The sequence below is a fragment of the Trachypithecus francoisi genome, unplaced genomic scaffold (genome assembly GCF_009764315.1).
Source record: "Trachypithecus francoisi isolate TF-2019V2 unplaced genomic scaffold, Tfra_2.0 Lachesis_group1, whole genome shotgun sequence".
NCBI classification, from domain to species: Eukaryota; Metazoa; Chordata; class Mammalia; order Primates; family Cercopithecidae; genus Trachypithecus; species Trachypithecus francoisi.
Genome location: NW_022681454.1, coordinates 122,111,000 through 122,127,161, shown reverse-complemented (window position 1 = coordinate 122,127,161; position 16,162 = coordinate 122,111,000). Strand labels below are relative to the sequence as shown.

The window sequence follows — 16,162 nt, the reverse complement described above, 5'->3', positions numbered from 1 at the left end:
AGTCTATTTCAGAGCAACTTGAAAAACAGTGCTCATAGAGAGCTGTGCTTTGAAACAAGGTTTAATTAATGCTTTCATTTTTAGAGCTGCAAAACACCATGACTTGGGATACTAATGTCACTGAAACTCATTTGTTCCTCCCATCATGGTCTTCAGCATCATTTTTAAAGCTTTGAGTGACAGGCTTCCACATATCCTAATGTTACTGATAATCCGATTGCTCACCCTCCATAACTTAGGATCCTCCATTACTCTATTGGGCAGAATCTTCACACATCTGATCTGCATATGTCTTATTTAATAGAAATTAGGGTTAGACTTCTGTTACTTATCCTTCTACTAATAATTCCAAGTCCTGGTTTCCCCCTGATCCCAATTTTCCAGGCTGATGGCATAAGGAACTTGTAGTTTGGCTCCCTGGAACCAGGACTTGGTTCTTGAGCAGCCTGCACATTTAGATCAATGCTTCACTGAACACTGAGCCACCTTCTAGTGAAAGCTCCTCCTAACAGACTGACTCACCCATGTCTATCAGAAGAGAAGAAGTGGTTGGAACCAGCTAAATGTTTCCAAAGCTAAAGTACTTTAAATGACTCCTGGCTCAGGAAGTAGAGCATAAGGTCATATCCAGAGGTACTCAATCGGCTTATAGGGCAAGAATTCATTCTGTTTTATGGGAATAGGGCTTAGGTGGTGATGACCTTTAGCCCTTACCACTTATATATAAATGTCATAAAGTGAATTATGTGCCATCAATAATATAGAGGCAATCAGAATTTCGAGCATTAGTAAAAGTGAAAAAATATTTCATTTAATGGCAAACAGAAAATACTTCATACTCATACTATGAAGAAATTATTATTATTTAATTAATTTATTTATTTTGAGACAAGTTTAGTTCTTGTTGCCCAGGCTCGAGAACAGTGGCACGATCTCGGCTTACTGCAACCTCCGCCTCCTGGGTTCAAGTGATTCTCCTGCCTCAGTCTCCTGAGTAACTGGGATTACAGGCATACACCACCATGTCCAGCTAATGTTTGTATTTTTAGTAGTGATGGGGTTTCACCGTGTTGGTCAGGCTGGTCTTAAACTCCTGACCTCAGGTAATCCATTCACCTCGGCCTCCCAAAGTGCTGGGGTTACAGGTGTGAGCCACCGTGCCTGGCCTAGAAATTATTTACAAATGAACAAGGTTGTAATGGACTTACCTCCATCTGTAGCTGTAATCATTAAGACAAACTGCTCCTTTGTTTCCCTATCCAGACTCTGTGTTACTCCAAGTTCTCCACTGGCTGAGAGAGTAAAAGCGTTGTCTTCATTACCACCAAACAGAACATATGAGAGTTTGCTGTTAGATCCTTGATCATCATCTCTTGCCACCACCTAGAGAATAGTACATATCATGACGTGAGTAAAACAAACAACGCATCTCATGAAATAAAATGTCTGCATTAAAAAAAAAATGAGGTAAAACCATGTTAAGAGATTCCAAAGATATATTTTTAGATTTTCAAGTAAAAAATAAAAATGGCACACTATAGTATGTATCATCCGAGTCTATTTGTGTAAAAATATGCATAAAGCTAATGCACAGCATTTTTGGAAGGCGTCATAAAAATTTTTTAAGAACAGTTTCACCTAGGTAGTTAAATATATGAAGGAAAAGAGTAGAGCAATATTTGTAACACATTTTTCAAACATTTCCATCATTTTATTTTTTACTATGTGCAGATATTATCCTTGTGGAACAAAATTCAAAAACGCAAATACATAAATGTGTGAAACATGAGTATCCACAAAAGAAAGCTAGTAAAACACAACAGTTTCATCAATGAGGAAATTAAGAGGTTGTTAGGTATGATGTTTATAAACCTTTCCTTTTCAAAATTTGTTATATCTGCAATTGAGCATTTCTGGTTGAGAATGAGGAGAGAACAGGGGAAGCGTAAACACTGTAGAAGAGGGAAAGTTTTCAAATAGATGTCTTATAATTAAGACAACACTTGCTTTATTTAAATATACTGACCTGAAGAATTGTTCTGGGTAGTGTCCGTAAATTCTCAGGGACATTTACAGAATACGGAGATAGTTCAAATACAGGAACAAAGTCATTAATATCCAGTAGAACAATGCTGACCGTGGAGGTATCAGTTCTCGGTGTGCTGCCTCGATCTGCTGCCTGAACAGTTAAATGGTAGGTAGGGGTCTTTTCTCTATCCAAAGGTTTAGCGACAGTGATGGCACCTGTGACAGAGTCTATCCGAAATTCCTGATTGGTATTACCATTAACAATGCCATAGCGAACCTGTCCATTTGTGCCTTCATCTCCATCTGCTGCAAACACTTGTATTATATCCGTTCCAGTAAGTGTGTTTTCATTAACCTCCACTTTATACAAAGCTTGTGCAAAGATGGGGTTGTTATCATTGATGTCAAGTACCATAACTATAACCTCTGTAGATGAAGAGAGAGATGGTTGACCTTTGTCTGTAGCCACCACTGTTAGAGTATAATTAGAAACCTCTTCTCTGTCCAGGTCTCCAGTGAGCCTCACTTCACCATCAATGGTCCCAATACTGAACTTGTTTCCCAAAGGGTTCAGCAGAGTGTACTCAATATAGCTGTTTGGGCCACTATCTGGGTCAGATGCTTGAGCTTTGAAAACAACAGTATCAATAGGTGTATTTTCTGGAATGTATGTCAATTTAGGGGAAAGAAATGTTGGTGGGTTATCATTTATATCTAACAAAATAATGGAGACTTGAGCAGTGCTTGTGAATCTGGAGGCTGGAATCTGTGGCAGGTCATGCACCTGAACAACCAAGTTGTAGAAAGACTGACTTTCCCGATCCAAAGCTTTTAGGACTTTGAGTACACCATTCTTGTCAACAGTAAACTGCCCAAGACTATCACCTGAAGCAATGCTATAAGCCAATTGAGAGTTGATGCCTGAAATTAAAGGGAAGAAAAAAATATCTTAAACATATGCTGATTGCAGAACAAGCTACGGCAAAACTTTTGGCAAGTAATTTGGCATGTTTGATATACCATGCACCCAAACACACTTTAGGAAATCCTGTGAGCAAATGATCTATATACTGCTTGCTATTTACTAGGGTGTTGACATGTTAAATTACAAAAGTAAAGAGGAGAAAAATATTCCAGAGAGCAGATATTTTTCTGTATATTTCCTTGTTTCTATCACATAATTCTTGATTGTCCAACACTAACAGTGCCACACATTATACTATTAGCCAAACATTTGTAACTTCAGTAATTTAGGGAGGCTGAACCAATTTTCAAGAAAGGGTCATAAAATTTTCTGATGTATGGCATTAGTCATGAATGCTGTAAGTGTACTTTTATATTTCGTGTCAAAATCAGTAAATACTTATTAATTCCTATTAAGCATCTAGCTAAGTAATGACCTTTGAGATAATAGTTATCTTTCAAATTTTATTAAACATATTTAATGTTTCAAAAAAGTATTTTTAAAGAAATTGTTAGCAGTAAAATTATACATAAAGCTTTCCAAATATAAATGTTCATGATATTATTGGACTGTATTTAGATACTGTTGATTTTTCTTAGGATCATGTGTCATATTTTAGTTTAAAAATGGTTTCTAAATCCTCATTTCAGAAAATGATTGCAGAGATTCTTATAACAAAAATGATGTGGAGCATATACATCATCTTATTGTTTCAGTGACTAAAGGTAAATAACAAATAAGCAGTGAAAACAGAAAGAAGTCAGTTTCTGCCTGAGTGGTGTTTTCTTCTCTGGCCTATAATGACATGTGCATTTTTGTATCTTTTACTCTTTTCTTAAAAGCAATTCTTTCTCATTATTCTATGAATACTTCAGTTAACTTTTGCCTTTTTTTGAACTTCATCAAGTTCTTTAAGAAGTTAAATTTAACCTGAGTATGAGATTTTTCCTACTATGTAGAACTCATTGTTTTCAAAAACACCTCAGTTACTCGTATTCTGTGACTTTACTGTCTCTAATAGCCTTCGCCTAATTTGAAACATAGGAAAAATATTTATGAATATACTTTCAGGCAATGACTTATTAATAAAAATTTCTGGGATAAATAATGAGTAAATCATTGAAAAGGTAGTTTATTTTTCCCCCTCATTATGAGTTGTGGCTTTTAATCTTAAGACTACTCACAAGTGAACAAAGAAGAGGTTATAAAGTTCAGAATACTTAGGAGTCTGAAAATCAGGAAAAATATGAATAAATAAAGCTAATAGGTGTCAGAGGTCAATTCACCCACAGGAAAAAAACAGAATTGTAGAATCTGACTAGAACAAGGTTAACAGCCTATTTCAACCCTTGTCTTAAACTTCCACAGGCTTCACAGGATAAAAATTTCCATTATCTTCATATATATATATAGAGAGAGAGAGCTTTTAGGACTTTCATTACAACATAAATATACATATATACATTATATTGTGTGTGTATATATTTACTCAAACATTATAACATATATATGTTCAAGCATCCATATATACACACATACAATTTATTTTTAATTATGCATATATGTGTGTTTCTATTAATGTCTACATACATAATTACTTTTAATTACTTTTTAAGAAAATTTTCTGCATTTCCTGTGAAAAAGTTCATCAGTAAATATTGAATCCCTATTCTTTTGGGGACATGATTATTATTGAGAAATGCAGTTATGAAAACACCTGAATGAAAATAAATACCAACAAGCAGAGATATAGATTTTAATTCTAGAGAAGCATATAAAATCTTTCATATCTAAGATCAAAATACATTAAAAATACTGACATTTTACATGGCCTAACATTTCTACACAAACCAACAGGAATGGGAACAATTAAATCAAGTATCTGAACATCCTTAGTCCATCATGTATGCTTTTTCCTTGAGTAAACAGCTAAATTGCAGAGGCAAAAAGAGAATATGATCCACAAATTTTATAGCCTTGCTGTAAACAGCAGAACAGCCTCTTTTATAAATGCAAAAAGTTTGGTAGATGAATGGGTAAGCGAAGTAATAAATTTTAACTAACTAAAAGTATAACAAAAGAAAAATTTGCTTTTATGTTCAAATACATAATGACAAATATATTAACTAACAACATCAAATATAAACTGAAGATAATTATTGTTGATGAAACTAAAAAATATAACAATTTTTTACATAAAATATTGCCATATTATAGAAGAAGTAGCTCTCATCTCAGGAACTGAAAATTAATTGCTGCAATTACAGGTCATGGAATCTGTCTACATTTACTTTACTGTAAAGAAGATAACTTTTCGTTTCTGACAAGTCTAAAAAGTGAATTTGGCCATACACGCCACATCTAGAAAATACATGCAGACATAGCAAAACTCAAACTTCTCCCTGAATATTTGAAATATACTGAAAAATACTAAGCTTAGACCATTTTAATCTATTTTTGTGACAAATATCTGAATGATGAGACAGTAAACACATTATTTTAATATTATTATTTTTACATTGTTTTGAATTCTAAACTTTATCCATAAGTGTTTCAATTTAAATTTAGTGGGCTTTAATGGCCCAACAGACCTTTAAACTTCAAACAGCCCACTGTGAACCATTTGTGTTCAATGTTCTCCAAGTCATTTAGTTACATGATTCTTCCTGGCAGTTTTCTTGCATATGTATGGTTTTATGGTTTTGTCATACATACATACACACACTATATATAGATATGTACATATCTATATACAGTATTTCAGTCTCATGAATAATTTAGTTCTAAGAAGCACAGCACATAAAATATATATTATAAATATATAAAAATACATATAAATACTAAAATATATTTTAAAAGTATAGGTGTATAGTTTCATGCTATAAAATGTGTACATTTACTCACAATCTATAAATGCCATCTTCTAATTTCTATAAAGAACTAATATTTGTCAACTTTTCACACAGCTGCAACACAAAGAAGTATTTTGAATAACATCCATCTTTATAAAGCAGTTTCAACAAGGTCATCGGATCACTGGAATATATGAATCTCAATGGTGTGTGTTGTACACCAATACTATATAGCTACATTTATTCAGCAAAATTCCAATTGTATTAGTAGCAAAACATTTTTATATGACTTCCCAATATTTAAAGTATAAAGAATTTATAGGATAATAAAATAACCATCAAAGCCAGAATATTTCCGTGATGCTCCAATTTAAATAGTTTTCCTCAATGTAATACCATATGCATAGTAGTCTTGATGTTAACAGAGGTATCACCCTTCTTGTGAAAACAGTAAAAGATCTGATTTATTTTTATGAAATCATCATGTAAGCTAAATTTTAAACTCTGAGAGAATCTATAGAAAGATAACAGTTTGTGATATTTATTTTCATATAAAATGTCTTCATCTAAAAAGATGAGAGTATTGCCTCATTGGAACCTTCTGATCAGAGATTGAGATTTATTTGTTAATTTATTATTTTAAAAAATGTCTGACTAATATTGTCTGTGAAATATTTGACACGCTTTTGTGTAACTGAGCTGGAAAATTTTACAAACAAGCTTACCCTTGTACAGCCTTATCACTGTCCTTGAAATTCAGAAAGAATAGGAATTGTGTTGTATATTTTAGGTCAAGGTGCAGGAAATTACACTGATAAAATTATTCAAACTAAAACAATGAATAAATATTGCTTGAAACTTTTACTCAATGCAATTAAAGGAAAAATATCACAAAAACTGACTTAGAGTCAATGGTCAATGGATTTCTGTGCTTACATGTGCATGGAATATTCCAGCAGGCTTTTGACAAGCAAAGTTCTTTTCTTTTTATTTTTAAACTTTTGGCATCTTCCCAGTTTCCCTATATTTTAAGTTATGATGGTAAATAAAACTTATTCCAGGAAACCATACAATTCTATGAAACAATGCGTTGTCTCTAATACATAACTAATAAATCACAAAGAAACATGGTGGAAAATTCTTCACTATAGAAAAGTTGAGCACAGTCACAGGACAAACAACTTAAGAATATATGATAGGCTTTGAAAATATTCTTATCTATGGAATAGGTAAACTAACTACTAACAGAGAAGTCAATCTCCAAAATAGAGATTAACCTCAATTATATATAGATGTCTAATTGGAGCGAATTCACAGACCTGGCATGAGGTACATGAAACAGAGTGTGCAGTGTTCTTAGGCCAGGACTGGGTACATGCAAAACGCTTCACAGATGTCGGTTCTTGAGATTATTATCAACATCGTTAACATTAAAGTACTGTTACTAGCAATAGTAGTAGTAATAGCATTAGTACTAGCATTACAGCTGTATCTATTTTAGATATATCTTTGTGTTCAATTTTAACTGCACTTGAACTAGAGGAGGAAACTTCAAAATGCTCTTACTCAATGAATTCTAAAGAAAGTGTTTCCCATTTTACTTATTGAAACATATATAAAATACTGTGCTTTTTGCTTCTCATATCGTTCCAAGTGCCATTTATAGACACTATGAAAAAGAAACTAAGTATAGAATAGAATGTTAAAATAGAATAGTATTTTGAGATTTCACAAATCATCCAAGTCAAAAGAATAAGGAAATTCTAAATTGAGATAGATACGCCTGTCACTAGAGACCTATTTCCTCTTCAAAGTACTGTCCCTTGTTTTATATATTGACAAGACAATTTAGTTGCATCCAATGTAAGGGAAAACACAGTACTAATTTTCCAGACAATTCAGTTAAAGATTGCTAACCCATACAATGTTTTCTCTAATGCTGTATTATATAATGTGTGTACTTACAAAACAGGTGTTAGAAGAAAGGCCAAAGGAGTCAGCTATTAAAATAAAGTTTGCCAATTGCTTTTGCAATAAACACAAATCAAACATATGTAAAGTATAAATTTAATGCAAAATTTTAACTTGATCATTTAGAATAAATTAAACAGATCTAAGACTGTCTGTGTTAAAATGAAATCTGGTTAAAATATTATTAGCTGGGCTGTGTGTGGTGGCTTACGCCTGTAATTCCAGTATTTTGGGAGGCTGAGAGAGGTGGGTCACTTGAGGTCAGGAGTTCGAGATCAGCCTGACCAAACTGGAGAAACCCTGTCTCTACTAAAAATACAAACTTAGCCAGGCATGGTGGTGCATGCCTGTAATCCTAGCTACTTGGGAGGCTGAGGCAGGAGAATTGCTTGAACCTGGAAGGTGGAGGTTGCAGTGAGCTGAGATTGCATCATTGCACTCCAGCCTGGGCAACAAGAGCGAAACTCCATCTCAAGAAAAAAAAAAAAAAAATTGTTAGCTATTTGTCAGTCAAAAATATGAAACTCTAGATTTTGCATTCGCAAGCATTTTTATTTAAGTCTTTGGTTTCATTTTTCAAGTTAAAATAATATATGTAAACTTAAATATTTTTGTTTATCTAATAAAAATCTTCAAAAAAAGTGGCCTTATGACTTCTACATTACTAAATTGAAACACTACCCTACATTTAGGGGGAAAAATAAGATAAAGTTTATAAAACAATAAAAGGTATGTTTTTTGTTATAAATAATAATGTAACTGAAAAAGTACTTAATTTTTAAAATCCTCTACAGTTCAGTTATAATTCTATTCCTCAACTTTGGAACTATATTCACAAAATGCATTTTTGTGATGGCTGAACACAATAAATAAGTGTAATATAAATCTGATGACAGTTTATAGATATTTTTTAAATTATATTAAATAAAATACATACCATCATCTGCATCAGTAACATTAAACACAAGAACAGTAGATCCTACAGGTAGATTCTCCATTAAAGATGTGCTGTATGAATTCAAGCTGAAAATAGGTGGATTATCATTTACATCTAGAATATTGAAATAAACTCTGATTGTAGTAAATTGTCCCCCACCGTCTTCTGCTCGAACAGTGAGGATATAATATTGCTGTACTTCATAATCTAATACTCGAGTCAAATTAAAGACCCCAGTAATGGGATTCAGGAAAAAGATGCCATCTTCATCATCTTCATTCACAATATATGTAATTTCTCCATTCACACCAGAGTCATCATCTGTGGCTAAAACGGCTGCTACCAAAGAACCTATCAAAAGAATAATAGTATAAAATCAAGGAAGCAAGAAATATTACTAAGAGAATATATAGAAAGACACCAAAAAAAGTATTTGTATGGTAAAATATCTTAACTAGAGAACTGCTATGAAAATACAGTGAACATTACATTCCGCAGATTTATATTTTACCATTTCCCTATTTGAATAAAGTATGTGACATATCAGATATCCCGTGGACCTCAGGTTTCAGCATAAATTTCCTGAGGAATTATTAATACATCTGATGTTACATTTCCATCTAGCAGTAACTATCCATAAATATATTGATGAATTCAACAAACATTTAAGTTAGCATATTGCTAGTGTTAGGAACTGAGGATTCCAAAAATATATAGACGTATGCCCTGATGATACCACTCTAGAACTCATGTGGTCATTGCAATAACTAAGGCAAGAAATAAGTGTGGTGGAATTTCCATAAAGGACACGCACAAGGTATCTCGAGGAGTGAAGAAAAAACTGCAGGTAGAAGGAATCCTTTATAGATGTTTAATTCCTTTGCCAAATGGAGTTTCAAAAATGTATGGCTTATCACGAATAATCATTCCAAATGTAATTCAGAATAAAATTTTAATTTTACATAAAAATTTCCAACAGTGGGAATGAAGCATACACACACACACACCAGAAACATGGATATTGAGTACTCAGACTAAAAAAATCACAATAAAATATGTTCAAAGAAGCAAGATTATAATTAAAGATTCAGTTTCTCATAACACTTAATGGGCATTTGCTAATACCCAAGGCCTGTGTTAGCAAACTCAATATACTTTCTAAATTATCCTTTACCTTAACTCTAACAGGAATTACTGTTTCCATTTACAGGATAAATAAAACTAAGAGAAATGAATTAACTTGCCTTTGGTCACACAGCTAGTGAGTGTTAGAATCAATATTCACAGTTTTTCATGTATCTTTTTTTGCTGTTCTTTTTATACATAGCAGCAAAATCACATTAGACATTTTTAAAGCAGAAAGAGTACCAAAACTGTGGTTGACAGAAAATTAATAAACCATGTCACAAATACTTTCAGACACATAAATGGCTAACTTCATCTATCCTAAAAAATCTAGCCATTTGCTTGGAAATTTTACCAAAGAGCATTAATGAAAAGATCCAAAAATCCAGCACATATATTTTTATAACTAGTAGTATATGGTAAAAACTAATCACTGACTAAGATCAACCAAAACATAGTAGGTAATTTTAGTCAATGGCGATTCTTGCAAAATACACTTAAGAGACCCATCACTTACCAGGGATTGTGTCCTCTGGAATGTCAAAAGAGTACACAGGTCTAGAAAACTTGGGTGTATGGTCATTCACATCACTGACAGTGATATTAATTCTCATGTCCGAGGACTGAAGACCATCATCAGCACGAACTAGCAATGAATATTTGGAACGGCGTTCCCTGTCCAACCTCCTGGTTGCTATCAGATCTCCGGATTCTGGGTCAATGCGAAAACTATCATCAGCTCCACTAATGATAGTGTATGTGACGAGAGCATTTGCACCCTAAAAAAAGAGACCGAGCATCTGAGCTATTGAAAGTAGAAAAGCGTTGCTCCTTATATTTTCTTTTGAACACATATTTGACAAAGTAAGGTTTTTTGTCTTTAAGTTGATATGATATTATAAGACTTAAACAGGTAATGAGAGATAAACTTAACTAAGGTGGTAAAAGCTTTGTATGCCCCAAATTACAAAACATTGCTGAAAGAAATCAACACAGACATAAACAAATGGAAAAATATCCTAAGTTCATGCATTGGAAGACTTAATATGTTAAAATGTCCATGTTATCTATGTAACTTACAAATTCAATGCAAATTATATCAAAATCCTAATGGCATTTTTAATAGAAATAGGTAAAGCAATTAGAAAATTCATATGAAACCACAAAGGAACCTGAATAGTCAAAACAATCTTGAGAAAGATAAACAGAGTTAGAGGTATCGTGCTTCCTGATTTTAAAACATACTACAAAGTTACAGTAATGAATAAAGTATGGCACTGGCATAAAGACACACAGATAGACAAACAGAACAGAATAGAAAGTCTACAAATATATCCATGTATGATAGTCAATTGATATTCCATAAGGGTGCCAAGGATATATAATGGGGAAAGGATAGTCACTTCAACAAGTGGTGCTGGGAAAACTGGATATCCATATGCAAAAGAATGAAAATATACATTATACACAAATATCAATTCAAAATGGATTAAAGACTTAAAATTAAGACCTGAAACTATAGAACTCCTAGAAGAAACCTGGGCAATTATTTCACATTGGACCCCCAAAACAAGCAACATAAGCAAAAGCAGACAAGTGAAAGTATATCAAACTAAAGTTTCTCTACAGTAAAGTCAAGAAAATGAAAAGGCAATCTATGAGATGTGAGAAAATATTTGCAAATTGTATATCTGAAAAAAGATCAATTTTCAAAATATATAAATACGTCCTACAACACAATAGCTACAAGATTGGTAATCCAATCAAAAAATGGCTATGGTCTTATATAGCTGTTTCTTTAACGAATACTTAAAAATTGCCAATGAGTATATGAAAAAATACTCAATGTCACTAATCATCAGGGAAATGCAAATCAAAACCACAATGAGAAATCACCTTGCACCTACTGGAATTGCTATCATAACAAATAAACCAAAACAAGTGTTGGTGAAGATGTGGAGAAATTGGAATCCTTGTACATATTGGTGGGAATGCAAAATGATGCAGCTGTTGTGGAAAACAGTATGGAGGTCCTCAAAAAAATAACAAATAGAATCACTGTATGATCTAGCAATCCTTTTTTCACAATGGTCATGATTCGGAAACAAACTAAATAGCCATTAACAAATGAATGAATAAAAAAAGGTAATATAGGTTTAGCATTCATAATAAAAAAAATCTAAAATCCAAATGCACAAATTCCAAACATTTCCAAGTGCCAATATGATGTTCAAAGGAAATGCTTGTTGGAACATTTCAGATTTTGACATTTCAGATTAGGGATGCTAAATCAGCATGTATAATGCAACTTCCAAAATTAAAAAAAAAAGGAATTTGAGACACTTCTGGTCTCAAGTTTTTCAGATAATAAATACTCAACCTGTATATACAAAAAAGAGAATATTATTCAGCTCAAAAAAGAAGGAAATCCTGCCATATGTGACTACATGGATGAGCCTTAAGGATATTATACTAGATAGTCACAGAAGAACAAACACTCCATTATATATATTTGTATATATGAAGTATCTAAAATAGTCAAACACATAGAAGCAAGGAGTAGAATGGTGGTTTCCCAGGGCAGACAGTAGGAAGAAATCAGGAGTTTATAAGCCATGGATATACATCTTCACTTATGCAAGAGGAATAATGTCTAGATCTACTGTACAACATTGTGCCTATAGTTAACAACACTGTATTGTACATTTAGAAATCTTTTAAAAGGGCAGATTTCACATTAATGTTCTTATCACAATAAAATGAAAATAAAAGCATATCAAATGAATATAATATTTTACAGTCTTTCACTATTCATGTGCTTGGCTTACTCACTGTTGAACAGTGTGTTAGAGTGGACAATGTTAATGTAGAACAAAAGAAGAAAATCAAGTTAAAATGTGAGAGTATCGGTATATTTTTGAGAACCCCAAATGTAACACAACTTTGTCTCAATTCTACAGCCAAGGAACCCCGATATTGTTTTAATTGGAAGCAATCTTTTAAGGATATTGATATTGCAGTATGGACTAGTGCAGGGAGAGGCCAGAGAAGGCAGAGTGTGAATACAGTTTGGGCCCAAGAGATTGAGGCTTCACTTCCCCCAAGTTGGTGAAACTGTTCTGTAAAATGAAAGTGCCTGTTCTGTAAAATGAAAACAGGGGTGACTTCTTATGTACTCTCAGGTCTTTGAGCCGTGACCCTCAAAATTCTGAACTAAAGAGATGGCAGAGAGAAAAATAAAATATTCATAGTGTTTGCTAGCTGCTAAATGCCACTTTGAGCACATCAATTCCAGGGCACTAATCAATTTAATTGCTAAAGGCAAACTACCAAGGTAAGTACTATTAGAATGCCCATTTTAAAAGAAATTAAGGAATTGGAATCCTGGTCATCTCGCTCCAGAACTTACTCTGAATCACGATTAACCCAGCATAATACATGGGACAAATTAGTAAAATTTGACAGATTATTGAAAATAGAAATAATACTAATAGCTCTCTCATTTGCTCAACATTTCCATATATATTCTCACTTTTTTAACAACCCCATATTCAAAGTAAAAGAAAAAAAGAAAAAAAAAACTTTTTAAATTTCAAGTTACTTTGGCTGGGAAATAAGAGAGTACTCTTACTGAGGACATTTCAAGAATAGGACGTGCTTTGATGTAGGATAAATATGAAGTTAAATTTTATTTGTGGTGTATTTAGGGATTAAAGGATAGCTTCATAGAAATGGTTATCTGGCAATTAGAGATTTTGGAATGAGGTTTAAGAAAAATATCTGAAGGTCATTTTATGTGGGTGTCAGTTGGATCCACAAGAGTTGTTCAGAAATTAAATTAGAAGAGATAGAGATAGGAACACCCTTATTAGGACTGAATAAGGATGGTGAAGGAATAGGAAGAAATAAGAGAAGCAAGGAGCAGCAGAGGAAGAAGGAAGAGAGATATTTCTTAATTCTGTATATTACAATCAAAATACTGAGTTAAATATACCCTGTGCTGATTGAGATAGGATGCTCTGGGGCCATAGTTTTGGGGTTGAATCTGTGCTCCATTTATTAGTCATGTGGCATTGGACCACATACTTAACCTCTCCAAGCCCATGTTTCCTCATCTGTACACTGGGATGATAATATTACCTGCCAAAAAGGATTGTTTTAGAGGTTAATTTGGTTAATATATATTTTTAAAACCTGGAACCAACCTTGACAAATAGTAAGCACAGGATAAGGATAGTTGTTATTTTATTCTTACGCTTACTATTTTCTTTTAAGAGAAACATGATGGCTTAAATGTATTTGATGACTTAGGTGTCTGCAAATGAATAACTGGAATCAAAATATAACTAGAGTTGCTATATATCCACGGGAAACTATAGTATTGGATTTCCTATTATATGCTATTATTGACCTTGACACTGAGGTATAAGTAGTGCTGGAATTGTTGACTTCAAAAATGACTCTTTAATTTAATATACTTACCTAAAACAAATATACCATTTATTGTAATTAACCTCTAAGAATGTATTTATTAAAATATTAAGACTCAGAGCTCTCAGGGAGAATATGAGGAAGAAGGTAAGTTTGGAGCGTATAGGCATGTAAAGCTGACACACTGGGGCATTACGGCATCCACAGTTTCCATACATCTTTTTTCCATCATAGCTTACATACATTTTTTCCTTCATGATCAAACATATAAGGAGATGATTTCTTTTTTCCTTTTTTTTTTTTTTTTTTGATCTCGCTCTATCGCCCAGACTGGAGGGCAGTGGCGCGATCTTGGCTCACTGCAAGCGCCGCCTCCTGGGTTCACGCCATTCAAGGAGATGATATCTAACAGTCTAAAGCAAAAATATTCCCTCTATATTTAGTGTTAGCTTGTACTGCATTCTTCAGGCCAGTCTTAACATTTAGTAAAATGAATGCCTCAAAGCACATTTAAATTTAATAATGGACAGCTGAGTCTAAGACATTACTCACATTTACCTTGTATATTCAGGTGTACATTGAATATCTAATATATTCATTGTAATTTTGTGGTTTAACAAAAACATTCCATAAGAATGTGAGACTTCTAATCTGACCACAGTCTGTACTATTTTTTCTGTTTCACGAGGAATTCCATTATTTTAGTAAAGTGGGTGAGGTATGGAACTAGCTACATTCAATTCTGACCCATGAAAATAGTAAGTACTTGGAAATTAAGGTAAAGCAAAGAAACAAAAGCCTATTTAATGCTATTACAAAAATGGTTTGATATTTAGAAATGCCCTGTTTACAAAAGGGCTGTAATAAATAATAATATTCTTAAAATTGTAATAATTTTTCTGAAAAGAGGTAAACACACCAGACTGTGTTGATAAAAAACAATCTTTTTCATATTCAAAATCAGCTGATGTGGTGAATTCATAATACTAGTGAATGTCTGAAAATGGCCAAGAGTAATGATTTAATTAGGTCTTTTGAAAAGTCTATTTACTTAATATTCAAAATATGCCATATCAGCAACAAAACAAGAAACAAATATCATGTTCCAGCTGCAGTACAGTGGAAATAATGCTGGTAAAAAATATTCTGCTCTCCTGATGAACCACAGAGACAAAAGTACATGGAAGGAATTCTAAAAGTAAACAGCCATAAATTTCAAATACATATTAGAACTTTAAATAGTATTTTCAAAAACATGTATGGTACTACGAAGTAAAGTTTGAGTTTCCTGGCCCATTACTAGCATAATTCTGTTCATAAAAGAGAACAAGAGACAAACAGAGTCGTGTGCTTCTGAAACATGTAAATCTTGATCCAACACATTTCAAATGGTATCTAAATTAAGTTCAACATGTAAATGTTGTTTTATAAAATTGTAATTCCTTTACCCAGGCTTTATTCTACAGTGCCCTACAAGAGTTCCTATAGCATACTAACACTTATATGTTAGGTAAAGTAATTAATGAAAAGTATGTAAATAATTTTTAAAAGTTTACACAATTGGCTGATGACCTATATAATCTTGAGTCTTACTCAAACTAGATGAAGAAAGAAAACAGAGCCAGGATTTGAAAAGAGAGAAAATATTTTAAATATTTTCTCCAAATTCTGCTAAGAGGTAAGGAGCTGAGAACAAAGTAGAAAATAGAACAAAGGTTTATCTAAAAGCATTAACATTTATTATAAGCAACTAAAAGCAACAACAAAAAGAAAACGGCCCAAAATTCTAAATGACATACGCAGCCATTCTACTTAACATGGAACCAAAGACATGTGAGTTCTTCATGTCAAGAG

General features: G+C 32.9%; 1 protein-coding gene across 1 annotated transcript in view; it reads right to left on the bottom strand.

The window, feature by feature from the left end:
* FAT4 (FAT atypical cadherin 4) overlaps positions 1 to 16,162 on the bottom strand; it is a 195,227-nt gene that overhangs the window by 79,576 nt on the left and 99,489 nt on the right. Inside the window, 4 exon segments of the mRNA XM_033215202.1 lie at positions 1,209 to 1,383; positions 2,027 to 2,949; positions 8,753 to 9,103; positions 10,395 to 10,656. Coding sequence (XP_033071093.1) covers positions 1,209 to 1,383; positions 2,027 to 2,949; positions 8,753 to 9,103; positions 10,395 to 10,656 — 1,711 coding nt within the window.